This window comes from Taudactylus pleione, unplaced genomic scaffold, assembly GCF_031769625.1.
Source record: "Taudactylus pleione unplaced genomic scaffold, aTauple2 ptg001433l, whole genome shotgun sequence".
NCBI classification, from domain to species: domain Eukaryota; kingdom Metazoa; phylum Chordata; class Amphibia; order Anura; family Myobatrachidae; genus Taudactylus; species Taudactylus pleione.
Window position 1 is genome coordinate 35,790 of NW_028285832.1, and position 27,299 is coordinate 63,088.

Consider the following 27,299-nt stretch of genomic DNA (forward strand, 5'->3'; position numbering starts at 1 on the left):
GTGTTAGTGATCTCTCTATGCCGTGTACTGTATGTGAGCGCTATCCCATGTACAGTAGTAGTGGGAGTGATCTCTCTATGCCGTGTACTGTATGTGAGTGCTATCTCATGTATAGTAGTAGTGTGAGCGATCTCTCTATGCCGTGTACTGTATGTGAGCGCTATCTCATGTACAGTAGTAGTGTGAGCGATATCTCTATGCCGTGTACTGTATGTGAGCGCTATCTCATGTACAGTAGTAGTGTTAGCGATCTCTCTATGCCGTGTACTGTATGTGAGCGCTATCTCATGTATAGTAGTAGTGGGAGCGATCTCTCTATGCCGTGTACTGTATGTGAGCGCTATCCCATGTACAGTAGTAGTGTTAGCGATCTCTCTATGCCGTGTACTGTATGTGAGCGCTATCTCATGTACAGTAGTAGTGGGAGTGATCTCTCTATGCCGTGTACTGTATGTGAGCCCTATCCCATGTAGTAGTGGGAGCGATCTCTATGCCGTGTACTGTATGTGAGCGCTATCCCATGTACAGTAGTAGTGGGAGAGATCTCTCTATGCCGTGTACTGTATGTGAGCGCTATCTCATGTACAGTAGTAGTGGGAGAGATCTCTCTATGCCGTGTACTGTATGTGAGCGCTGTCATGTACAGTAGTAGTGTGAGCGATCTCTGTATACCGTGTACTGTATGTGAGCGCTATCCCATGTACAGTAGTAGTGGGAGTGATCTCTCTATGCCGTGTACTGTTTGTGAGCGCTATCTCATGTACACTAGTAGTGTGAGCGATCTCTCTATGCCGTGTACTGTATGTGAGCGCTATCCCATGTTCAGTAGTAATGTGAGCGATCTCTCTATGCCGTGTACTGTATGTGAGCGCTATCATGTACAGTAGTAGTGTGAGCAATCTCTCTATGCCGTGTACTGTATGTGAGCGATATCTCATGTACAGTAGTAATGTGAGCGATCTCTCTATGCCGTGTACTGTATGTGAGCGCTCTCATGTACTGTAGTAGTGGGAGCGAACTCTCTATGCCGTGTACTGTATGTGAGCGCTATCCCATGTACAGTAGTAGTGTGAGCGATCTCTCTATGCCGTGTACTGTATGTGAGCGCTCTCATGTACAGTAGTAGTGGGAGCGATCTCTCTATGCCGTGTACTGTATGTGAGCGCTATCCCATGTACAGTAGTAGTGGGAGTGATCTCTCTATGCCGTGTACTGTATGTGAGCGATATCTCATGTACAGTAGTAATGTGAGCGATCTCTCTATGCCGTGTACTGTATGTGAGCGCTCTCATGTACTGTAGTAGTGGGAGCGAACTCTCTATGCCGTGTACTGTATGTGAGCGCTATCCCATGTACAGTAGTAGTGTGAGCGATCTCTCTATGCCGTGTACTGTATGTGAGCGCTCTCATGTACTGTAGTAGTGTGAGCGATCTCTGTATGCCGTGTACTGTATGTGAGCGCTCTCATGTACAGTAGTAGTGGGAGCGATCTCTGTATGCCGTGTACTGTATGTGAGTGCTATCCCATGTACAGTAGTAGTGGGAGCGATCTCTCTATGCCGTGTACTGTATGTGAGCGCTATCATGTACAGTAGTAGTGGGAGCGATCTCTCTATGCCGTGTACTGTATGTGAGCGCTATCCCATGTACAGTAGTAGTGTTAGTGATCTCTCTATGCCGTGTACTGTATGTGAGTGCTATCTCATGTACAGTAGTAGTGGGAGCGATCTCTCTATGCCGTGTACTGTATGTTAGCGCTATCTCATGTACAGTAGTAGTGTGAGCGATCTCTCCATGCTGTGTACTGTATGTGAGCGCTATCCCATGTACAGTAGTAGTGGGAGCGATCTCTCTATGCCGTGTACTGTGTGTGAGCGCTATCCCATGTACAGTAGTAGTTAGCGATCTCTCTATGCTGTGTACTGTATGTGAGCGCTATCCCATGTACACTAGTAGTGTGAGTGATCTCTCCATGCCGTGTACTGTATGTGAGTGCTATCCCATGTACAGTAGTAGTGTTAGTGATCTCTCTATGCCGTGTACTGTATGTGAGCGCTATCCCATGTACAGTAGTAGTGGGAGTGATCTCTCTATGCCGTGTACTGTATGTGAGTGCTATCCCATGTACAGTAGTAGTGGAAGCGATCTCTCTATGCCGTGTACTGTATGTGAGCGCTATCTCATGTATAGTAGTAGTGTGAGCGATCTCTCTATGCCGTGTACTGTATGTGAGCGCTATCTCATGTACACTAGTAGTGTGAGCGATATCTCTATGCCGTGTACTGTATGTGAGCGCTATCTCATGTACAGTAGTAGTGTTAGCGATCTCTCTATGCCGTGTACTGTATGTGAGCGCTATCTCATGTACAGTAGTAGTGGGAGCGATCTCTCTATGCCGTGTACTGTATGTGAGCGCTATCCCATGTACAGTAGTAGTGTTAGCGATCTCTCTATGCCGTGTACTGTATGTGAGTGCTATCTCATGTACAGTAGTAGTGGGAGTGATCTCTCTATGCCGTGTACTGTATGTGAGCCCTATCCCATGTAGTAGTGGGAGCGATCTCTATGCCGTGTACTGTATGTGAGCGCTATCCCATGTACAGTAGTAGTGGGAGAGATCTCTCTATGCCGTGTACTGTATGTGAGCGCTATCTCATGTACAGTAGTAGTGGGAGAGATCTCTCTATGCCGTGTACTGTATGTGAGCGCTGTCATGTACAGTAGTAGTGTGAGCGATCTCTGTATACCGTGTACTGTATGTGAGCGCTATCCCATGTACAGTAGTAGTGGGAGTGATCTCTCTATGCCGTGTACTGTTTGTGAGCGCTATCTCATGTACACTAGTAGTGTGAGCGATCTCTCTATGCCGTGTACTGTATGTGAGCGCTATCCCATGTTCAGTAGTAATGTGAGCGATCTCTCTATGCCGTGTACTGTATGTGAGCGCTATCATGTACAGTAGTAGTGTGAGCGATCTCTCTATGCCGTGTACTGTATGTGAGCGATATCTCATGTACAGTAGTAATGTGAGCGATCTCTCTATGCCGTGTACTGTATGTGAGCGCTCTCATGTACTGTAGTAGTGGGAGCGAACTCTCTATGCCGTGTACTGTATGTGAGCGCTATCCCATGTACAGTAGTAGTGTGAGCGATCTCTCTATGCCGTGTACTGTATGTGAGCGCTCTCATGTACAGTAGTAGTGGGAGCGATCTCTCTATGCCGTGTACTGTATGTGAGCGCTATCCCATGTACAGTAGTAGTGGGAGTGATCTCTCTATGCCGTGTACTGTATGTGAGCGATATCTCATGTACAGTAGTAATGTGAGCGATCTCTCTATGCCGTGTACTGTATGTGAGCGCTCTCATGTACTGTAGTAGTGGGAGCGAACTCTCTATGCCGTGTACTGTATGTGAGCGCTATCCCATGTACAGTAGTAGTGTGAGCGATCTCTCTATGCCGTGTACTGTATGTGAGCGCTCTCATGTACTGTAGTAGTGTGAGCGATCTCTGTATGCCGTGTACTGTATGTGAGCGCTCTCATGTACAGTAGTAGTGGGAGCGATCTCTGTATGCCGTGTACTGTATGTGAGTGCTATCCCATGTACAGTAGTAGTGGGAGCGATCTCTCTATGCCGTGTACTGTATGAGCGCTATCCCATGTACAGTAGTAGTGGGAGCGATCTCTCTATGCCGTGTACTGTATGTGAGCGCTATCCCATGTACAGTAGTAGTGGGAGCGATCTCTGTATGCCGTGTACTGTATGTGAGCGCTATCTCATGTACAGTAGTAGTGGGAGCGATCTCTCTATGCCGTGTACTGTATGTGAGCGCTATCTCATGTACAGTAGTAGTGGGAGCGATCTCTCTATGCCGTGTACTGTATGTGAGCGCTATCTCATGTACAGTAGTAGTGGGAGCGATCTCTCTATGCCGTGTACTGTATGTGAGCGCTATCCCATGTACAGTAGTAGTGTGAGCGATCTCTCTATGCCGTGTACTGTATGTGAGCGCTATCCCATGTACAGTAGTAGTGGGAGCGATCTCTCTATGCCGTGTACTGTATGTGAGCGCTGTCATGTATAGTAGTAGTGGGAGCGATATCTCTATGCCGTGTACTGTATGTGAGCGCTATCCCATGTACAGTAGTAGTGTGAGCGATTTCCCCATGCCGTGTACTGTATGTGAGCGCTATCCCATGTACAGTAGTAGTGTGAGCGATCTCAATGCCGTGTACTGTATGTGAGCGCTATCCCATGTACAGTAGTAGTGTTAGTGATCTCTCTATGCCGTGTACTGTATGTGAGTGCTATCCCATGTACAGTAGTAGTGGGAGCGATCTCTCTATGCCGTGTACTGTATGTGAGCGCTGTCATGTATAGTAGTAGTGGGAGCGATATCTCTATGCCGTGTACTGTATGTGAGCGCTATCCCATGTACAGTAGTAGTGTGAGCGATTTCTCCATGCCGTGTACTGTATGTGAGCGCTATCCCATGTACAGTAGTAGTGTGAGCGATCTCTCTATGCCGTGTACTGTATGTGAGCGCTATCTCATGTACAGTAGTAGTGTGAGCGATCTCTATGCCGTGTACTGTATGTGAGCGCTATCCCATGTACAGTAGTAGTGTTAGTGATCTCTCTATGCCGTGTACTGTATGTGAGCGCTATCTCATGTACAGTAGTAGTGTGAGCGATCTCTATGCCGTGTACTGTATGTGAGCTCTATCTCATGTACAGTAGTAGTGTGAGCGATCTCTCTATGCCGTGTACTGTATGTGAGCGCTATCTCATGTACAGTAGTAGTGAGTGATCTCTCTATGCCGTGTACTGTATGTGAGTGCTATCCCATGTACAGTAGTAGTGGGAGTGATCTCTCTATGCCGTGTACTGTATGTGAGCGCTATCTCATGTACAGTAGTAGTGGGAGCGATCTCTATGCCGTGTACTGTATGTGAGCGCTATCTCATGTACAGTAGTAGTGGGAGCGATCTCTATGCCATGTACTGTATGTGAGCGCTATCCCATGTAGTGATCTCTCTATGCCGTGTACTGTATGTGAGCGCTATCCCATGTACAGTAGTAGTGGGAGTGATCTCTCTATGCCGTGTACTGTATGTGAGCGCTATCCCATGTACAGTAGTAGTGTGAGCGATCTCTCTATGCCGTGTACTGTATGTGAGCGCTCTCATGTACTGTAGTAGTGTGAGCGATCTCTGTATGCCGTGTACTGTATGTGAGCGCTCTCATGTACAGTAGTAGTGGGAGCGATCTCTCTATGCCGTGTACTGTATGTGAGCGCTATCCCATGTACAGTAGTAGTGGGAGCGATCTCTGTATGCCGTGTACAGTATGTGAGCGCTATCCCATGTACAGTAGTAGTGGGAGCGATCTCTCTATGCCGTGTACTGTATGTGAGCGCTATCCCATGTACAGTAGTAGTGGGAGCGATCTCTCTATGCCGTGTACTGTATGTGAGCGATATCTCATGTACAGTAGTAGTGGGAGCGATCTCTCTATGCCGTGTACTGTATGCGAGCGCTATCATGTACAGTAGTAGTGTGAGCGATCTCTCTGTGCCGTGTACTGTTTGTGAGCGCTATCCCATGTACAGTAGTAGTGGGAGTGATCTCTATGCCGTGTACTGTATGTGAGCGCTATCCCATGTACAGTGGTAGTGTAATTGATCTCTCTATGCCTTGTACTGTATGTGAGCGATATCCCATGTACAGTAGTAGTGGGAGCGATCTCTCTATGCCGTGTACTGTATGTGAGCGCTATCCCATGTACAGTAGTAGTGGGAGCGATCTCTCTATGCCGTGTACTGTATGTGAGCGCTATCCCATGTACAGTAGTAGTGTGAGCGATCTCTGTGCCGTGTACTGTATGTGAGGTCTATCCCATGTACAGTAGTAGTGGGAGCGATCTCTATGCCGTGTACTGTATGTGAGGTCTATCCCATGTACAGTAGTAGTGGGAGTGATCTCTCTATGCCGTGTACTGTATGTGAGGTCTATCCCATGTACAGTAGTAGTGTGAGCGATCTCTCTATGCCGTGTACTGTATGTGAGTGCTATCCCATGTACAGTAGTAGTGTGAGTGATCTCTCTATGCCGTGTACTGTATGTGAGCGCTATCCCATGTACAGTAGTAGTGTGAGCGATCTCTCTGTGCCGTGTACTGTATGTGAGCGCTATCTCATGTACAGTAGTAGTGTGAGTGATCTCTCTATGCCGTGTACTGTATGTGAGCGCTATCTCATGTACAGTAGTAGTGTGAGCGATCTCTGTATGCCGTGTACTGTATGTGAGCGCTATCCCATGTACAGTAGTAGTGTGAGCGATCTCTCTATGCCGTGTACTGCATGTGAGCGCTATCCCATGTACAGTAGTAGTGTGAGCGATCTCTGTATGCCGTGTACTGTATGTGAGCGCTATCTCATGTACAGTAGTAGTGTGAGCGATCTCTGTATGCCGTGTACTGTATGTGAGCGCTATCCCATGTACAGTAGTAGTGAGAGCGATCTCTCTATGCCGTGTACTGTATGTGAGCGCTATCCCATGTACAGTAGTAGTGAGAGCGATCTCTCTATGCCGTGTACTGTATGTGAGCGCTATCTCATGTACAGTAGTAGTGGGAGCGATCTCTCTATGCCGTGTACTGTATGTGAGCGCTGTCATGTATAGTAGTAGTGGGAGCGATATCTCTATGCCGTGTACTGTATGTGAGCGCTATCCCATGTACAGTAGTAGTGTGAGCGATTTCCCCATGCCGTGTACTGTATGTGAGCGCTATCCCATGTACAGTAGTAGTGTGAGCGATCTCTATGCCGTGTACTGTATGTGAGCGCTATCCCATGTACAGTAGTAGTGTTAGTGATCTCTCTATGCCGTGTACTGTATGTGAGTGCTATCCCATGTACAGTAGTAGTGGGAGCGATCTCTCTATGCCGTGTACTGTATGTGAGCGCTCTCATGTACAGTAGTAGTGTGAGCGATCTCTCTATGCCGTGTACTGTATGTGAGAGCTATCCCATGTACAGTAGTAGTGAGTGATCTCTCTATGCCGTGTACTGTATGTGAGCGCTATCCCATGTATAGTAGTAGTGTGAGCGATCTCTCTATGCCGTGTACTGTATGTGAGCGCTCTCATGTACAGTAGTAGTGTTAGTGATCTCTGTATGCCGTGTACTGTATGTGAGCGCTATCCCATGTACAGTAGTAGTGGGAGCGATCTCTCTATGCCGTGTACTGTATGTGAGCGCTATCCCATGTACAGTAGTAGTGTGAGCGATCTCTCTATGCCGTGTACTGTATGTGAGCGCTATCTCATGTACAGTAGTAGTGTGAGCGATCTCTCTGCCGTGTACTGTATGTGAGCGCTATCTCATGTACACTAGTAGTGAGAGCGATCTCTTTGCCGTGTACTGCATGTGAGCGCTATCTCATGTACACTAGTAGTGTGAGCGATCTCTCTATGCCGTGTACTGTATGTGAGCGCTATCTCTTGTACAGTAGTAGTGTGAGCGATCTCTCTATGCCGTGTACTGTATGTGAGCGCTATCTCATGTACAGTAGTAGTGTGAGCGATCTCTCTGCCGTGTACTGTATGTGAGCGCTATCTCATGTACACTAGTAGTGAGAGCGATCTCTTTGCCGTGTACTGCATGTGAGCGCTATCCCATGTACACTAGTAGTGAGAGCGATCTCTCTATGCCGTGTACTGTATGTGAGCGCTATACCATGTACAGTAGTAGTGATCTCTCTATGCCGTGTACTGTATGTGAGCGCTATCTCATGTACAGTAGTAGTGGGAGCGATCTCTCTATGCCGTGTACTGTATGTGAGCGCTATCCCATGTACAGTAGTAGTGGGAGCGATCTCTCTATGCCGTGTACTGTATGTGAGCGCTATCTCATGTATAGTAGTAGTGGGAGCGATCTCTCTATGCCGTGTACTGTATGTGAGCGCTATCTCATGTATAGTAGTAGTGGGAGCGATCTCTCTGCCGTGTACTGTATGTGAGCGCTATCTCATGTAGTAGTAGTGTGAGTGATCTCTCTATGCCGTGTACTGTATGTGAGCGCTATCTCATGTATAATAGTAGTGTGAGCGATCTCTCTATGCCGTGTACTGTATGTGAGCGCTATCTCATGTAGTAGTAGTGTGAGTGATCTCTCTATGCCGTGTACTGTATGTGAGCGCTATCCCATGTATAGTAGTAGTGGGAGCGATCTCTATGCCGTGTACTGTATGTGAGCGCTATCATGTACAGTAGTAGTGTGAGCGATCTCTCTATGCCGTGTACTGTATGTGAGCGCTATCTCATGTACAGTAGTAGTGGGAGCGATCTCTCTATGCCGTGTACTGTATGTGAGCGCTATCTCATGTACAGTAGTAGTGGGAGCGATCTCTATGCCGTGTACTGTATGTGAGCGCTATCTCATGTACAGTAGTAGTGAGTGATCTCTCTATGCCGTGTACTGTATGTGAGCGCTATCTCATGTACAGTAGTAGTGGGAGCGATCTCTATGCCGTGTACTGTATGTGAGCGCTATCCCATGTACAGTAGTAGTGGGAGTGATCTCTATGCCGTGTACTGTATGTGAGTGCTATCTCATGTACAGTAGTAGTGTGAGCGATCTCTCTATGCCGTGTACTGTATGTGAGCGCTATCTCATGTATAGTAGTAGTGTGAGTGATCTCTCTATGCCGTGTACTGTATGTGAGCGCTATCCCATGTACAGTAGTAGTGGGAGCGATCTCTCTATGCCGTGTACTGTATGTGAGCGCTATCTCATGTACAGTAGTAGTGGGAGCGATCTCTCTATGCCGTGTACTGTATGTGAGTGCTCTCATGTACAGTAGTAGTGGGAGCGATCTCTCTATGCCGTGTACTGTATGTGAGTGCTATCTCATGTACAGTAGTAGTGGGAGCGATCTCTATGCCGTGTACTGTATGTGAGTGCTATCCCATGTACAGTAGTAGTGGGAGCGATCTCTATGCCGTGTACTGTATGTGAGCGCTATCTCATGTACAGTAGTAGTGAGTGATCTCTCTATGCCGTGTACTGTATGTGAGCGCTCTCATGTACAGTAGTAGTGGGAGCGATCTCTGTATGCCGTGTACTGTATGTGAGCGCTCTCATGTACAGTAGTAGTGGGAGCGATCTCTGTATGCCGTGTACTGTATGTGAGCGCTATCCCATGTACAGTAGTAGTGGGAGTGATCTCTATGCCGTGTACTGTATGAGCGCTATCCCATGTACAGTAGTAGTGGGAGCGATCTCTCTATGCCGTGTACTGTATGTGAGCGCTATCCCATGTACAGTAGTAGTGGGAGTGATCTCTATGCCGTGTACTGTATGAGCGCTATCCCATGTACAGTAGTAGTGGGAGCGATCTCTCTATGCCGTGTACTGTATGTGAGCGCTATCCCATGTACAGTAGTAGTGGGAGCGATCTCTGTATGCCGTGTACTGTATGTGAGCGCTATCTCATGTACAGTAGTAGTGGGAGCGATCTCTCTATGCCGTGTACTGTATGTGAGCGCTATCTCATGTACAGTAGTAGTGGGAGCGATCTCTCTATGCCGTGTACTGTATGTGAGCGCTATCCCATGTACAGTAGTAGTGGGAGCGATCTCTCTATGCCGTGTACTGTATGTGAGCGCTATCCCATGTACAGTAGTAGTGGGAGCGATCTCTCTATGCCGTGTACTGTATGTGAGCGCTGTCATGTATAGTAGTAGTGGGAGCGATATCTCTATGCCGTGTACTGTATGTGAGCGCTATCCCATGTACAGTAGTAGTGTGAGCGATTTCTCCATGCCGTGTACTGTATGTGAGCGCTATCCCATGTACAGTAGTAGTGTGAGCGATCTCTCTATGCCGTGTACTGTATGTGAGCGCTATCTCATGTACAGTAGTAGTGTGAGCGATCTCTATGCCGTGTACTGTATGTGAGCGCTATCCCATGTACAGTAGTAGTGTTAGTGATCTCTCTATGCCGTGTACTGTATGTGAGCTCTATCTCATGTACAGTAGTAGTGTGAGCGATCTCTCTATGCCGTGTACTGTATGTGAGCGCTATCTCATGTACAGTAGTAGTGAGTGATCTCTCTATGCCGTGTACTGTATGTGAGCGCTATCCCATGTACAGTAGTAGTGGGAGTGATCTCTCTATGCCGTGTACTGTATGTGAGCGCTATCCCATGTACAGTAGTAGTGGGAGCGATCTCTATGCCGTGTACTGTATGTGAGCGCTATCTCATGTACAGTAGTAGTGGGAGCGATCTCTATGCCGTGTACTGTATGTGAGCGCTATCCCATGTAGTGATCTCTCTATGCTGTGTACTGTATGTGAGCGCTATCCCATGTACAGTAGTAGTGGGAGTGATCTCTCTATGCCGTGTACTGTATGTGAGCGCTATCCCATGTACAGTAGTAGTGTGAGCGATCTCTCTATGCCGTGTACTGTATGTGAGCGCTCTCATGTACTGTAGTAGTGTGAGCGATCTCTGTATGCCGTGTACTGTATGTGAGCGCTCTCATGTACAGTAGTAGTGGGAGCGATCTCTCTATGCCGTGTACTGTATGTGAGCGCTATCCCATGTACAGTAGTAGTGGGAGCGATCTCTGTATGCCGTGTACAGTATGTGAGCGCTATCCCATGTACAGTAGTAGTGGGAGCGATCTCTCTATGCCGTGTACTGTATGTGAGCGCTATCCCATGTACAGTAGTAGTGGGAGTGATCTCTCTATGCCGTGTACTGTATGTGAGCGCTATCCCATGTACACTAGTAGTGTGAGCGATCTCTCTATGCCGTGTACTGTATGTGAGCGATATCTCATGTACAGTAGTAGTGGGAGCGATCTCTCTATGCCGTGTACTGTATGTGAGTGCTATCCCATGTACAGTAGTAGTGGGAGTGATCTCTATGCCGTGTACTGTATGTGAGCGCTATCCCATGTACAGTGGTAGTGTAATTGATCTCTCTATGCCTTGTACTGTATGTGAGCGCTATCTCATGTACAGTGGTAGTGGGAGCGATCTCTCTATGCCGTGTACTGTATGTGAGCGCTATCCCATGTACAGTAGTAGTGGGAGCGATCTCTGTATGCTGTGTACTGTATGTGAGCGCGCTCATGTACAGTGGTAGTGGGAGCGATCTCTCTATGCCGTGTACTGTATGTGAGCGCTATCTCATGTACAGTAGTAGTGAGTGATCTCTCTATGCCTTGTACTGTATGTGAGCGCTATCTCATGTACAGTAGTAGTGGGTGCGATCTCTCTATGCCGTGTACTGTATGTGAGTGCTATCCCATGTACAGTAGTAGTGAGTGATCTCTCTATGCCGTGTACTGTATGTGAGCGCTATCTCATGTACAGTAGTAGTGGGAGCGATCTCTCTATGCCGTGTACTGTATGTGAGTGCTATCTCATGTACAGTAGTAGTGTGAGCGATCTCTGTATGCCGTGTACTGTATGTGAGCGCTATCCCATGTACAGTAGTAGTGAGAGCGATCTCTCTATGCCGTGTACTGTATGTGAGCGCTATCACATGTACAGTAGTAGTGTGAGCGATCTCTGTATGCCGTGTACTGTATGTGAGCGCTATCCCATGTACAGTAGTAGTGAGAGCGATCTCTCTATGCCGTGTACTGTATGTGAGCGCTATCTCATGTACAGTAGTAGTGGGAGTGATCTCTATGCCGTGTACTGTATGTGAGCGCTATCCCATGTACAGTAGTAGTGAGAGCGATCTCTCTATGCCGTGTACTGTATGTGAGCGCTATCTCATGTACAGTAGTAGTGGGAGTGATCTCTCTGTGCCGTGTACTGTATGTGAGCGCTATCTCATGTACTGTAGTAGTGGGAGTGATCTCTCTATGCCGTGTACTGTATGTGAGCGCTATCTCATGTACAGTAGTAGTGTGAGCGATCTCTCTATACCGTGTACTGTATGTGAGCGCTATCTCATGTACAGTAGTAGTGTGAGCGATCTCTGTGCCGTGTACTGTATGTGAGGTCTATCCCATGTACAGTAGTAGTGGGAGCGATCTCTATGCCGTGTACTGTATGTGAGGTCTATCCCATGTACAGTAGTAGTGGGAGTGATCTCTCTATGCCGTGTACTGTATGTGAGGTCTATCCCATGTACAGTAGTAGTGGGAGCGATCTCTGTGCCGTGTACTGTATGTGAGGTCTATCCCATGTACAGTAGTAGTGTGAGCGATCTCTCTATGCCGTGTACTGTATGTGAGTGCTATCCCATGTACAGTAGTAGTGTGAGTGATCTCTCTATGCCGTGTACTGTATGTGAGCGCTATCTCATGTACAGTAGTAGTGTGAGTGATCTCTCTATGCCGTGTACTGTATGTGAGCGCTATCTCATGTACAGTAGTAGTGTGAGCGATCTCTGTGCCGTGTACTGTATGTGAGCGCTATCCCATGTACAGTAGTAGTGTGAGCGATCTCTGTATGCCGTGTACTGTATGTGAGCGCTATCTCATGTACAGTAGTAGTGTGAGCGATGTCTGTATGCCGTGTACTGCATGTGAGCGCTATCCCATGTACAGTAGTAGTGTGAGCGATCTCTCTATGCCGTGTACTGTATGTGAGTGCTATCTCATGTACAGTAGTAGTGTGAGCGATCTCTGTATGCCGTGTACTGTATGTGAGCGCTATCCCATGTACAGTAGTAGTGAGAGCGATCTCTCTATGCCGTGTACTGTATGTGAGCGCTATCCCATGTACAGTAGTAGTGAGAGCGATCTCTCTATGCCGTGTACTGTATGTGAGCGCTATCTCATGTACTGTAGTAGTGGGAGTGATCTCTCTATGCCGTGTACTGTATGTGAGCGCTATCCCATGTACAGTAGTAGTGGGAGTGATCTCTATGCCGTGTACTGTATGTGAGCGCTATCTCATGTACAGTAGTAGTGGGAGTGATCTCTCTGTGCCGTGTACTGTATGTGAGCGCTATCCCATGTATAGTAGTAGTGTGAGCGATCTCTCTATGCCGTGTACTGTATGTGAGCGCTATCTCATGTACAGTAGTAGTGTTAGTGATCTCTGTATGCCGTGTACTGTATGTGAGCGCTATCCCATGTACAGTAGTAGTGTGAGCGATCTCTCTATGCCGTGTACTGTATGTGAGCGCTATCCCATGTACAGTAGTAGTGTGAGCGATCTCTCTATGCCGTGTACTGTATGTGAGTGCTATCTCATGTACAGTAGTAGTGTGAGCGATCTCTATGCCGTGTACTGTATGTGAGCGCTATCTCATGTACAGTAGTAGTGGGAGCGATCTCTCTATGCCGTGTACTGTATGTGAGCGCTATCTCATGTACACTAGTAGTGTGAGCGATCTCTCTATGCCGTGTACTGTATGTGAGCGCTATCTCTTGTACAGTAGTAGTGTGAGCGATCTCTCTATGCCGTGTACTGTATGTGAGCGCTATCTCATGTACAGTAGTAGTGTGAGTGATCTCTCTATGCCGTGTACTGTATGTGAGCGCTATCTCATGTACAGTAGTAGTGTGAGCGATCTCTGTGCCGTGTACTGTATGTGAGCGCTATCCCATGTACAGTAGTAGTGTGAGCGATCTCTGTATGCCGTGTACTGTATGTGAGCGCTATCTCATGTACAGTAGTAGTGTGAGCGATGTCTGTATGCCGTGTACTGTATGTGAGCGCTATCTCATGTACACTAGTAGTGTGAGCGATCTCTCTATGCCGTGTACTGTATGTGAGTGCTATCTCATGTATAATAGTAGTGTGAGCGATCTCTCTATGCCGTGTACTGTATGTGAGCGCTATCTCATGTATAATAGTAGTGTGAGCGATCTCTCTATGCCGTGTACTGTATGTGAGCGCTATCTCATGTACAGTAGTAGTGGGAGCGATCTCTCTATGCCGTGTACTGTATGTGAGCGCTATCTCATGTACAGTAGTAGTGGGAGCGATCTCTATGCCGTGTACTGTATGTGAGCGCTATCTCATGTACAGTAGTAGTGGGAGCGATCTCTATGCCGTGTACTGTATGTGAGCGCTATCCCATGTACAGTAGTAGTGGGAGTGATCTCTATGCCGTGTACTGTATGTGAGTGCTATCTCATGTACAGTAGTAGTGTGAGCGATCTCTCTATGCCGTGTACTGTATGTGAGCGCTATCTCATGTATAGTAGTAGTGTGAGTCATCTCTCTATGCCGTGTACTGTATGTGAGCGCTATCCCATGTACAGTAGTAGTGGGAGCGATCTCTCTATGCCGTGTACTGTATGTGAGCGCTATCTCATGTACAGTAGTAGTGGGAGCGATCTCTCTATGCCGTGTACTGTATGTGAGCGCTATCTCATGTACAGTAGTAGTGGGAGCGATCTCTCTATGCCGTGTACTGTATGTGAGTGCTATCTCATGTACAGTAGTAGTGTGAGCGATCTCTATGCCGTGTACTGTATGTGAGCGCTATCTCATGTACAGTAGTAGTGAGTGATCTCTCTATGACGTGTACTGTATGTGAGTGCTATCCCATGTACAGTAGTAGTGGGAGCGATCTCTATGCCGTGTACTGTATGTGAGCGCTATCTCATGTACAGTAGTAGTGAGTGATCTCTCTATGACGTGTACTGTATGTGAGTGCTATCCCATGTACAGTAGTAGTGGGAGCGATCTCTATGCCGTGTACTGTATGTGAGCGCTATCCCATGTACAGTAGTAGTGGGAGTGATCTCTATGCCGTGTACTGTATGTGAGTGCTATCTCATGTACAGTAGTAGTGTGAGCGATCTCTCTATGCCGTGTACTGTATGTGAGCGCTATCTCATGTATAGTAGTAGTGTGAGTGATCTCTCTATGCCGTGTACTGTATGTGAGCGCTATCCCATGTAGTGATCTCTCTATGCCGTGTACTGTATGTGAGCGCTATCCCATGTACAGTAGTAGTGTTAGTGATCTCTCTATGCCGTGTACTGTATGTGAGCGCTATCTCATGTAGTGATCTCTCTATGCCGTGTTCTGTATGTGAGCGCTATCTCATGTACAGTAGTAGTGTGAGCGATCTCTCTATGCCGTGTACTGTATGTGAGCGCTATCTCATGTACAGTAGTAGTGATCTCTCTATGCCGTGTACTGTATGTGAGCGCTATCCCATGTACAGTAGTAGTGATCTCTCTATGCCGTGTACTGTATGTGAGCGCTATCCCATGTACAGTAGTAGTGGGAGCGATCTCTCTATGCCGTGTACTGTATGTGAGCGCTATCTCATGTACAGTAGTAGTGTGAGCGATCTCTCTATGCCGTGTACTGTATGTGAGCGCTATCTCATGTACAGTAGTAGTGGGAGCGATCTCTCTATGCCGTGTACTGTATGTGAGCGCTATCTCATGTACACTAGTAGTGTGAGCGATCCCTCTGTGCCGTGTACTGTATGTGAGCGCTATCTCATGTACAGTAGTAGTGTGAGCGATCTCTCTATGCCGTGTACTGTATGTGAGCGCTATCTCATGTACAGTAGTAGTGAGTGATCTCTCTATGCCGTGTACTGTATGTGAGTGCTATCCCATGTACAGTAGTAGTGGGAGCGATCTCTCTATGCCGTGTACTGTATGTGAGCGCTATCTCATGTACAGTAGTAGTGTGAGTGATCTCTCTATGCCGTGTACTGTATGTGAGCGCTATCCCATGTACAGTAGTAGTGTGAGCGATCTCTCTATGCCGTGTACTGTATGTGAGTGCTATCTCATGTACAGTAGTAGTGGGAGTGATCCCTCTGTGCCGTGTACTGTATGTGAGCGCTATCTCATGTACAGTAGTAGTGGGAGCGATCTCTCTATGCCGTGTACTGTATGTGAGCGCTATCCCATGTACAGTAGTAGTGTGAGCGATCTCTCTATGCCGTGTACTGTATGTGAGCGCTTTCCCATGTACAGTAGTAGTCAGTGATCTCTCTATGCCGTGTACTGTATGTGAGCGCTATCCCATGTACAGTAGTAGTCAGTGATCTCTCTATGCCGTGTACTGTATGTGAGCGCTATCCCATGTACAGTAGTAGTGGGAGCGATCTCTCTATGCCGTGTACTGTATGTGAGCGCTATCTCATGTACAGTAGTAGTGTTAGTGATCTCTCTATGCCGTGTACTGTATGTGAGCGCTATCTCATGTACAGTAGTAGTGTGAGCGATCTCTCTATGCCGTGTACTGTATGTGAGCGCTATCTCATGTACAGTAGTAGTGGGAGCGATCTCTATGCCGTGTACTGTATGTGAGTGCTATCCCATGTACAGTAGTAGTGTGAGTGATCTCTCTATGCCGTGTACTGTATGTGAGCGCTATCCCATGTACAGTAGTAGTGGGAGCGATCTCTCTATGCCGTGTACTGTATGTGAGCGCTATCCCATGTACAGTAGTAGTGTGAGCGATCTCTCTATGCCGTGTACTGTATGTGAGCGCTATCTCATGTACAGTAGTAGTGTGAGCGATCTCTCTATGCAGTGTACTGTATGTGAGCGCTTTCCCATGTACAGTAGTAGTGTTAGTGATCTCTATGCCGTGTACTGTATGTGAGCGCTATCTCATGTACAGTAGTAGTGTGAGTGATCTCTCCATGCCGTGTACTGTATGTGAGCGCTATCTCATGTACACTAGTAGTGAGAGCGATCTCTATGCCGTGTACTGTATGTGAGCGCTATACCATGTACACTAGTAGTGAGAGCGATCTCTCTATGCCGTGTACTGTATGTGAGCGCTATCTCATGTACACTAGTAGTGAGAGTGATCTCTCTATGCCGTGTACTGTATGTGAGCGCTATCTCATGTATAGTAGTAGTGGGAGCGATCTCTCTATGCCGTGTACTGTATGTGAGCGCTATCTCATGTACACTAGTAGTGAGAGTGATCTCTCTATGCCGTGTACTGTATGTGAGCGCTATCTCATGTACACTAGTAGTGTGAGTGATCTCTCTATGCCGTGTACTGTATGTGAGCGCTATCCCATGTACACTAGTAGTGAGAGCGATCTCTCTATGCCATGTACTGTATGTGAGCGCTATCTCATGTACACTAGTAGTGAGAGTGATCTCTCTATGCCGTGTACTGTATGTGAGCGCTATCTCATGTACACTAGTAGTGAGAGCGATCTCTCTATGCCGTGTACTGTATGTGAGCGCTATCTCATGTACACTAGTAGTGAGAGTGATCTCTCTATGCCGTGTACTGTATGTGAGCGCTATCCCATGTACAGTAGTAGTGTTAGTGATCTCTCTATGCCGTGTACTGTATGTGAGCGCTATCCCATGTACAGTAGTAGTGGGAGTGATCTCTCTATGCCGTGTACTGTATGTGAGCGCTATCCCATGTACACTAGTAGTGAGAGCGATCTCTATGCCGTGTACTGTATGTGAGCGCTATCCCATGTACACTAGTAGTGTGAGCGATCTCTCTATGCCGTGTACTGTATGTGAGCGCTATCCCATGTACACTAGTAGTGGGAGCGATCTCTCTATGCCGTGTACTGTATGTGAGCGCTATCTCATATATAGTAGTAGTGTGAGCGATCTCTCTATGCCGTGTACTGTATGTGAGCGCTATCTCATGTATAGTAGTAGTGGGAGCGATCTCTCTATGCCGTGTACTGTATGTGAGCGCTATCCCATGTACAGTAGTAGTGGGAGCGATCTCTCTATGCCGTGTACTGTATGTGAGCGCTATCCCATGTACACTAGTAGTGTGAGCGATCTCTCTATGCCGTGTACTGTATGTGAGCGCTATCTCATGTACAGTAGTAATGTGAGCGATCTCTCTATGCCGTGTACTGTATGTGAGCGCTATCCCATGTACACTAGTAGTGTGAGCGATCTCTCTATGCCGTGTACTGTATGTGAGCGCTATCCCATGTACACTAGTAGTGTGAGCGATCTCTCTATGCCGTGTACTGTATGTGAGCGCTATCTCATGTACAGTAGTAATGTGAGCGATCTCTCTATGCCGTGTACTGTATGTGAGCGCTATCTCATGTACAGTAGTAGTGTTAGTGATCTCTCTATGCCGTGTACTGTATGTGAGCGCTATCCCATGTACAGTAGTAGTGGGAGCGATCTCTCTATGCCGTGTACTGTATGTGAGCGCTATCCCATGTACACTAGTAGTGTGAGCGATCTCTCTATGCCGTGTACTGTATGTGAGCGCTATCTCATGTACAGTAGTAGTGTGAGCGATCTCTCTATGCCGTGTACTGTATGTGAGTGCTATCTCATGTACAGTTGTAGTGTGAGCGATCTCTCTATGCCGTGTACTGTATGTGAGCGCTATCCCATGTACAGTAGTAGTGGGAGCGATCTCTCTGTGCCGTGTACTGTATGTGAGCGCTATCCCATGTACACTAGTAGTGTGAGCGATCTCTCTATGCCGTGTACTGTATGTGAGCGCTATCCCATGTACAGTAGTAGTGGGAGTGATCTCTCTATGCCGTGTACTGTATGTGAGCGCTATCCCATGTACACTAGTAGTGTGAGCGATCTCTATGCCGTGTACTGTATGTGAGCGCTATCCCATGTACAGTAGTAGTGGGAGTGATCTCTCTATGCCGTGTACTGTATGTGAGTGCTATCTCATGTACAGTAGTAGTGTTAGTGATCTCTCTATGCCGTGTACTGTATGTGAGCGCTATCCCATGTACAGTAGTAGTGGGAGTGATCTCTCTATGCCGTGTACTGTATGTGAGCGCTATCTCATGTACAGTAGTAGTGTTAGTGATCTCTCTATGCCGTGTACTGTATGTGAGCGCTCTCATGTACAGTAGTAGTGTGAGCGATCTCTCTATGCCGTGTACTGTATGTGAGCGCTATCCCATGTACTGTAGTAGTGTTAGTGATCTCTCTATGCCGTGTACTGTATGTGAGCGCTATCCCATGTACAGTAGTAGTGGGAGTGATCTCTATGCCGTGTACTGTATGTGAGCGCTATCTCATGTATAGTAGTAGTGGGAGCGATCTCTCTATGCCGTGTACTGTATGTGAGCGCTATCCCATGTACAGTAGTAGTGAGTGATCTCTCTATGCAGTGTACTGTATGTGAGCGCTATCCCATGTACAGTAGTAGTGGGAGTGATCTCTCTATGCCGTGTACTGTATGTGAGCGCTATCTCATGTACAGTAGTAGTGTTAGTGATCTCTCTATGCCGTGTACTGTATGTGAGCGCTCTCATGTACAGTAGTAGTGGGAGTGATCTCTCTATGCCGTGTACTGTATGTGAGCGCTATCCCATGTACTGTAGTAGTGTTAGTGATCTCTCTATGCCGTGTACTGTATGTGAGCGCTATCCCATGTACAGTAGTAGTGGGAGTGATCTCTATGCCGTGTACTGTATGTGAGCGCTATCTCATGTATAGTAGTAGTGGGAGCGATCTCTCTATGCCGTGTACTGTATGTGAGCGCTATCCCATGTACAGTAGTAGTGGGAGTGATCTCTATGCCGTGTACTGTATGTGAGCGCTATCTCATGTATAGTAGTAGTGGGAGCGATCTCTCTATGCCGTGTACTGTATGTGAGCGCTATCCCATGTACAGTAGTAGTGAGTGATCTCTCTATGCAGTGTACTGTATGTGAGCGCTATCCCATGTACAGTAGTAGTGGGAGTGATCTCTCTATGCCGTGTACTGTATGTGAGCGCTATCCCATGTACAGTAGTAGTGTGAGTGATCTCTCTATGCCGTGTACTGTATGTGAGCGCTATCCCATGTACTGTAGTAGTGTTAGTGATCTCTCTATGCCGTGTACTGTATGTGAGCGCTCTCATGTACAGTAGTAGTGTGAGCGATCTCTCTATGCCGTGTACTGTATGTGAGCGCTATCCCATGTACAGTAGTAGTGAGTGATCTCTCTATGCAGTGTACTGTATGTGAGCGCTATCCCATGTACAGTAGTAGTGGGAGTGATCTCTCTATGCCGTGTACTGTATGTGAGCGCTATCTCATGTACAGTAGTAGTGTTAGTGATCTCTCTATGCCGTGTACTGTATGTGAGCGCTCTCATGTACAGTAGTAGTGGGAGTGATCTCTCTATGCCGTGTACTGTATGTGAGCGCTATCCCATGTACTGTAGTAGTGTTAGTGATCTCTCTATGCCGTGTACTGTATGTGAGCGCTATCCCATGTACAGTAGTAGTGGGAGTGATCTCTATGCCGTGTACTGTATGTGAGCGCTATCTCATGTATAGTAGTAGTGGGAGCGATCTCTCTATGCCGTGTACTGTATGTGAGCGCTATCCCATGTACAGTAGTAGTGGGAGTGATCTCTATGCCGTGTACTGTATGTGAGCGCTATCTCATGTATAGTAGTAGTGGGAGCGATCTCTCTATGCCGTGTACTGTATGTGAGCGCTATCTCATGTACAGTAGTAGTGAGTGATCTCTCTATGCAGTGTACTGTATGTGAGCGCTATCCCATGTACAGTAGTAGTGGGAGTGATCTCTCTATGCCGTGTACTGTATGTGAGTGCTATCCCATGTACAGTAGTAGTGAGTGATCTCTCTATGCAGTGTACTGTATGTGAGCGCTATCCCATGTACAGTAGTAGTGGGAGTGATCTCTCTATGCCGTGTACTGTATGTGAGCGCTATCCCATGTACAGTAGTAGTGTGAGTGATCTCTCTATGCCGTGTACTGTATGTGAGCGCTATCCCATGTACTGTAGTAGTGTTAGTGATCTCTCTATGCCGTGTACTGTATGTGAGCGCTCTCATGTACAGTAGTAGTGTGAGCGATCTCTCTATGCCGTGTACTGTATGTGAGCGCTATCCCATGTACTGTAGTAGTGTTAGTGATCTCTCTATGCCGTGTACTGTATGTGAGCGCTATCCCATGTACAGTAGTAGTGGGAGTGATCTCTATGCCGTGTACTGTATGTGAGCGCTATCTCATGTACAGTAGTAGTGGGAGTGATCTCTCTGACGTGTACTGTATGTGAGTGCTATCCCATGTACAGTAGTAGTGGGAGCGATCTCTCTATGCCGTGTACTGTATGTGAGCGCTATCCCATGTATAGTAGTAGTGAGTGATCTCTCTATGCCGTGTACTGTATGTGAGCGCTATCCCATGTACAGTAGTAGTGTGAGTGATCTCTCTATGCCGTGTACTGTATGTGAGCGCTATCTCATGTACTGTAGTAGTGGGAGCGATCTCTCTATGCCGTGTACTGTATGTGAGCGCTATCTCATGTACAGTAGTAGTGGGAGCGATCTCTCTATGCCGTGTACTGTATGTGAGCGCTATCTCATGTACAGTAGTAGTGGGAGCGATCTCTATGCCGTGTACTGTATGTGAGCGCTATCCCATGTACAGTAGTAGTGGGAGCGATCTCTCTATGCAGTGTACTGTATGTGAGCGCTTTCCCATGTACAGTAGTAGTGTTAGTGATCTCTATGCCGTGTACTGTATGTGAGCGCTATCTCATGTACTGTAGTAGTGTTAGTGATCTCTATGCCGTGTACTGTATGTGAGCGCTATCCCATGTACAGTAGTAGTGGGAGCGATCTCTCTATGCCGTGTACTGTATGTGAGCGCTATCTCATGTACAGTAGTAGTGTGAGTGATCTCTCCATGCCGTGTACTGTATGTGAGCGCTATCTCATGTACACTAGTAGTGAGAGCGATCTCTCTATGCCGTGTACTGTATGTGAGCGCTATCTCATGTACAGTAGTAGTGTGAGCGATCTCTCTATGCCGTGTACTGTATGTGAGCGCTATCCCATGTACAGTAGTAGTGTGAGCGATCTCTCTATGCCGTGTACTGTATGTGAGTGCTATCCCATGTACAGTAGTAGTGGGAGTGATCTCTATGCCGTGTACTGTATGTGAGCGCTATCCCATGTAGTAGTGAGTGATCTCTCTATGCCGTGTACTGTATGTGAGCGCTATCTCATGTACAGTAGTAGTGGGAGCGATCTCTATGCCGTGTACTGTATGTGAGCGCTATCTCATGTACTGTAGTAGTGGGAGTGATCTCTCTATGCCGTGTACTGTATGTGAGCGCTGTCATGTACAGTAGTAGTGTTAGTGATCTCTCTATAACGTGTACTGTATGTGAGCGCTTTCCCATGTAAAGTAGTAGTGGGAGCGATCTCTCTGTGCCGTGTACTGTATGTGAGCGCTATCTCATGTACAGTAGTAGTGGGAGCGATCTCTCTATGCCGTGTACTGTATGTGAGTGCTATCCTATGTACAGTAGTAGTGGGAGCGATCTCTCTATGCCGTGTACTGTATGTGAGCGCTATCCCATGTTCAGTAGTAGTGTGAGCGATCTCTGTATGCTGTGTACTGTATGTGAGCGCTATCCCATGTTCAGTAGTAGTGTGAGCGATCTCTCTATGCCGTGTACTGTATGTGAGCGCTATCCCATGTTCAGTAGTAGTGTGAGCGATCTCTGTATGCTGTGTACTGTATGTGAGCGCTATCTCATGTACGGTAGTAGTGGGAGCGATCTCTCTATGCCGTGTACTGTATGTGAGCGCTATCCCATGTACAGTAGTTTTGGGAGTGATCTCTTTATGCCGTGTACTGTATGTGAGCGCTATAATGTACAGTAGTAGTGTGAGCAATCTCTCTATGCCGTGTACTGTATTTGAGTGCTATCCCATGTACAGTAGTGGTGGGAGCGATCTCTCTATGCCGTGTACTGTATGTGAGCGCTATCATGTACAGTAGTAGTGTGAGCGATCTCTATGCCGTGTACTGTATGTGAGCGCTATCATGTACAGTAGTAGTTGGAGCGATCTCTCTATGCCGTGTACTGTATGCGAGCGCTATCATGTACAGTAGTAGTGAGAGCGATCTCTCTATGCCGTGTACTGTATGTGAGCGCTATCCCATGTACAGTAGTAGTGGGAGCGATCTCTCTATGCCGTGTACTGTATGTGAGCGCTATCTCATATACAGTAGTTATGGGAGTGATCTCTCTATGCCGTGTACTGTATGCGAGCGCTATCCCATGTACAGTAGTTATGGGAGTGATCTCTCTATGCCGTGTACTGTATGTGAGCGCTATCATGTACAGTAGTAGTGTGAGCGATCTCTCTATGCCGTGTACTGTATGTGAGTGCTATCCCATGTACAGTAGTAGTGGGAGCGATCTCTCTGTTCCTCTAATGGTGGTGATATTGGTTCTTCTCTAGGTTACACTCGGGACTCTTCCTTTTTGGCGAGGGTTGTGGATATTGTTCAGGAACTGAAACAACAGAACCCACTTCTGGTATATGGTACGATGGAAGGTTTTATTCCTGGATGTAGGAATCTTACAGGTTGGGTTATGAGGAGGATGTAGGAGTTTCAAGAGGAATTTGCATTGTAGGGTTACACATACAAGATTAATGAGGGTCCCTGTATACAGTGACTAGAGAGGAGTGAAGGGGTCTTGCATAAAGCCTCTAGCAATAGTATCTTGGTATTGTATGGTGTAACAGTGGAGGAGGAGCAGTGGAGGAGGAGTAAGTAATTAGTGAATGGGTGTGGTTTTGGAGGAGTAAGTGGTTAGTGAATGGGTGTAGTGGAGGAGTAGTAAGTGATTAGTGAATGGGTGTTGTATTGGAGTAGTAAGTGGTTAGTGAATGGGGTAGTATTTGAGTAGTAAGTGGTTAGTGAATGGGTGTAGTGGTGGAGTAGTAAGTGGATGGGTGTAGTGTAGGAGTAGTAAGTGGTTAGTGGATGAGTGTAGTATTGGAGGAGTAAGTGGTTAGTGAATGGGTGTAGTATTGGAGGTGTAAGTGGTTAGTGAATGGGTGTAGTATTGGAGGTGTAAGTGGTTAGTGAATGGGTGTAGTATTGGAGGAGTAAGTGATTAGTGAATGGGTATAATGGTGGAGTAGTAAGTGGTTAGTGAATAGGTGTAGTGTAGGAGGAGTAAGTGGTTAGTGAATGGGTGTAGTATTGGAGGAGTAAGTGGTTAGTGAATGGGTGTAGTACTGGAGGAGTAAGTGATTAGTGGATGGGTGTAGTATTGGAGGAGTAAGTTATTAGTGAATGGGTGTAGTATTGGAGGAGTAAGTGGTTAGTGGATGTGTGTAGTATTGGAGGAGTAAGTGGTTAGTGGATGTGTGTAGTATTGGAGGAGTAAGTGGTTAGTGGATGGGCGTAGTATTGGAGGAGTAAGTGGTTAGTGAATGGGTATAATGGTGGAGGAGTAAGTGGTTAGTGAATGGGTGTAGTATTGGAAGAGTAAGTATTGAATGGGTGCAGTACTGGAGGAGTAATTGGTTAGTGTATGGGTGTAGTATTGGAGGAGTAAGTAATTAGTGGATGTGTGTAGTATTGCAGGAGTAAGTGGTTAGTGGATGGGTGTAGTATTGGAGGAGTAAGTGGTTAGTGGATGTGTGTAGTATTGGAGGAGTAAGTGGTTAGTGGATGGGCGTAGTATTGGAGGTGTAAGTGGTTAGTGAATGGGTGTAGTATTGGAGGAGTAAGTGGTTAGTGAATGGGTGTAGTATTGGAGGAGTAAGTGGTTAGTGAATGGGTGTAGTATTGGAGTAGTAAGTGGTTAGTGGATGGGTGTAGTATTGGAGTAGTAAGTGGTTAGTGAATGGGTGTAGTATTGGAGGAGTAAGTGATTAGTGAATGGGTGTAGTATTGGAGGAGTAAGTGATTAGTGGATGGGTGTAGTATTGGAGTAGTAAGTGGTTAGTGGATGGGTTTAGTAGTGGAGTAGTAAGTGATTACTAAATGGGTGTAGTATTGGAGGAGTAAGTGATTAGTGAATGGGTATAATGGTGGAGTAGTAAGTGGTTATTGAATGGGTGTAGTATTTGAGGAGTAAGTAATTAGTGAATGGGTGTAGTATTGGAGGAGTAAGTATTGAATGGGTGTAGTACTGGAGGAGTAATTGGTTAGTGTATGGGTGTAGTATTGGAGGAGTAAGTAATTAATGAATGGGTGTAGTATTGGAGGAGTAAGTGGTTAGTGGATGGGTGTAGTATTGGAGGAGTAAGTGGTTAGTGGATGTGTGTAGTATTGGAGGAGTAAGTGATTAGTGGATGGGTGTACTATTGGAGGAGTAAGTAATTAGTGGATGTGTGTAGTATTGCAGGAGTAAGTGGTTAGTGGATGGGCGTAGTATTGGAGGAGTAAGTGGTTAGTGGATGGGTGTAGTATTGGAGGAGTAAGTGGTTAGTGGATGGGTATAATGGTGGAGGAGTAAGTAATTAGTGAATGGGTGTAGTATTGGAGTAGTAAGTGGTTTGTGGATGGGTGTAGTATTGGAGTAGTAAGTGGTTAGTGAATGGGTGTAGTATTGGAGGAGTAAGTGATTAGTGAATGGGTGTAGTATTGGAGGAGTAAGTAATTAGTGAATGGGTGTAGTATTGGAGTAGTAAGTGGTTAGTGGATGGGTGTAGTATTGGAGTAGTAAGTGATTACTAAATGGGTGTAGTATTGGAGGAGTAAGTAATTAGTGAATGGGTATAATGGTGGAGTAGTAAGTGGTTATTGGATGGGTGTAGTATTGGACGAGTAAGTAATTAGTGAATGGGTGTAGTATTTGAGGAGTAAGTAATTAGTGAATGGGTGTAGTATTTGAGGAGTAAGTAATTAGTGAATGGGTGTAGTATTTGAGGAGTAAGTAATTAGTGAATGGGTGTAGTATTGGAGGAGTAAGTATTGAATGTGTGTATTACTGGAGGAGTAATTGGTTAGTGTATGGGTGTAGTATTGGAGGAGTAAGTAATTAGTGAATGGGTGTAGTATTGGAGGAGTAAGTGGTTAGTGGATGTGTGTAGTATTGGAGGAGTAAGTGATTAGTGGATGGGTGTAGTATTGGAGGAGTAAGTAATTAGTGAATGGGTGTAGTATTGGAGGAGTAAGTGGTTAGTGGATGTGTGTAGTATTGGAGGAGTAAGTGGTTAGTGGATGGGCGTAGTATTGGAGGAGTAAGTGGTTAGTGGATGGGTATAATGGTGGAGGAGTAAGTAATTAGTGAATGGGTGTAGTATTGGAGGAGTAAGTAATTAGTGGATGTGTGTAGTATTGCAGGAGTAAGTGGTTAGTGGATGGGTGTAGTATTGGAGGAGTAAGTGGTTAGTGGATGTGTGTAGTATTGGAGGAGTAAGTGGTTAGTGGATGGGCGTAGTATTGGAGGTGTAAGTGGTTAGTGAATGGGTGTAGTATTGGAGGAGTAAGTGGTTAGTGAATGGGTGTAGTATTGGAGGAGTAAGTGGTTAGTGAATGGGTGTAGTATTGGAGTAGTAAGTGGTTAGTGGATGGGTGTAGTATTGGAGTAGTAAGTGGTTAGTGAATGGGTGTAGTATTGGAGGAGTAAGTGATTAGTGAATGGGTGTAGTATTGGAGGAGTAAGTGATTAGTGGATGGGTGTAGTATTGGAGTAGTAAGTGGTTAGTGGATGGGTTTAGTAGTGGAGTAGTAAGTGATTACTAAATGGGTGTAGTATTGGAGGAGTAAGTGATTAGTGAATGGGTATAATGGTGGAGTAGTAAGTGGTTATTGAATGGGTGTAGTATTTGAGGAGTAAGTAATTAGTGAATGGGTGTAGTATTGGAGGAGTAAGTATTGAATGGGTGTAGTACTGGAGGAGTAATTGGTTAGTGTATGGGTGTAGTATTGGAGGAGTAAGTAATTAATGAATGGGTGTAGTATTGGAGGAGTAAGTGGTTAGTGGATGGGTGTAGTATTGGAGGAGTAAGTGGTTAGTGGATGTGTGTAGTATTGGAGGAGTAAGTGATTAGTGGATGGGTGTACTATTGGAGGAGTAAGTAATTAGTGGATGTGTGTAGTATTGCAGGAGTAAGTGGTTAGTGGATGGGCGTAGTATTGGAGGAGTAAGTGGTTAGTGGATGGGTGTAGTATTGGAGGAGTAAGTGGTTAGTGGATGGGTATAATGGTGGAGGAGTAAGTAATTAGTGAATGGGTGTAGTATTGGAGTAGTAAGTGGTTTGTGGATGGGTGTAGTATTGGAGTAGTAAGTGGTTAGTGAATGGGTGTAGTATTGGAGGAGTAAGTGATTAGTGAATGGGTGTAGTATTGGAGGAGTAAGTAATTAGTGAATGGGTGTAGTATTGGAGTAGTAAGTGGTTAGTGGATGGGTGTAGTATTGGAGTAGTAAGTGATTACTAAATGGGTGTAGTATTGGAGGAGTAAGTAATTAGTGAATGGGTATAATGGTGGAGTAGTAAGTGGTTATTGGATGGGTGTAGTATTGGACGAGTAAGTAATTAGTGAATGGGTGTAGTATTTGAGGAGTAAGTAATTAGTGAATGGGTGTAGTATTTGAGGAGTAAGTAATTAGTGAATGGGTGTAGTAT

General features: G+C 46.3%; 1 protein-coding gene across 1 annotated transcript in view; it reads left to right on the plus strand.

The window, feature by feature from the left end:
- PDXK (pyridoxal kinase) overlaps positions 1–27,299 on the plus strand; it is a 79,488-nt gene that overhangs the window by 27,506 nt on the left and 24,683 nt on the right. The window contains exon 3 of the mRNA XM_088463714.1: positions 23,169–23,252. Coding sequence (XP_088319840.1) covers positions 23,169–23,252 — 84 coding nt within the window. The remainder of the gene's footprint in view (positions 1–23,168; positions 23,253–27,299) is intronic.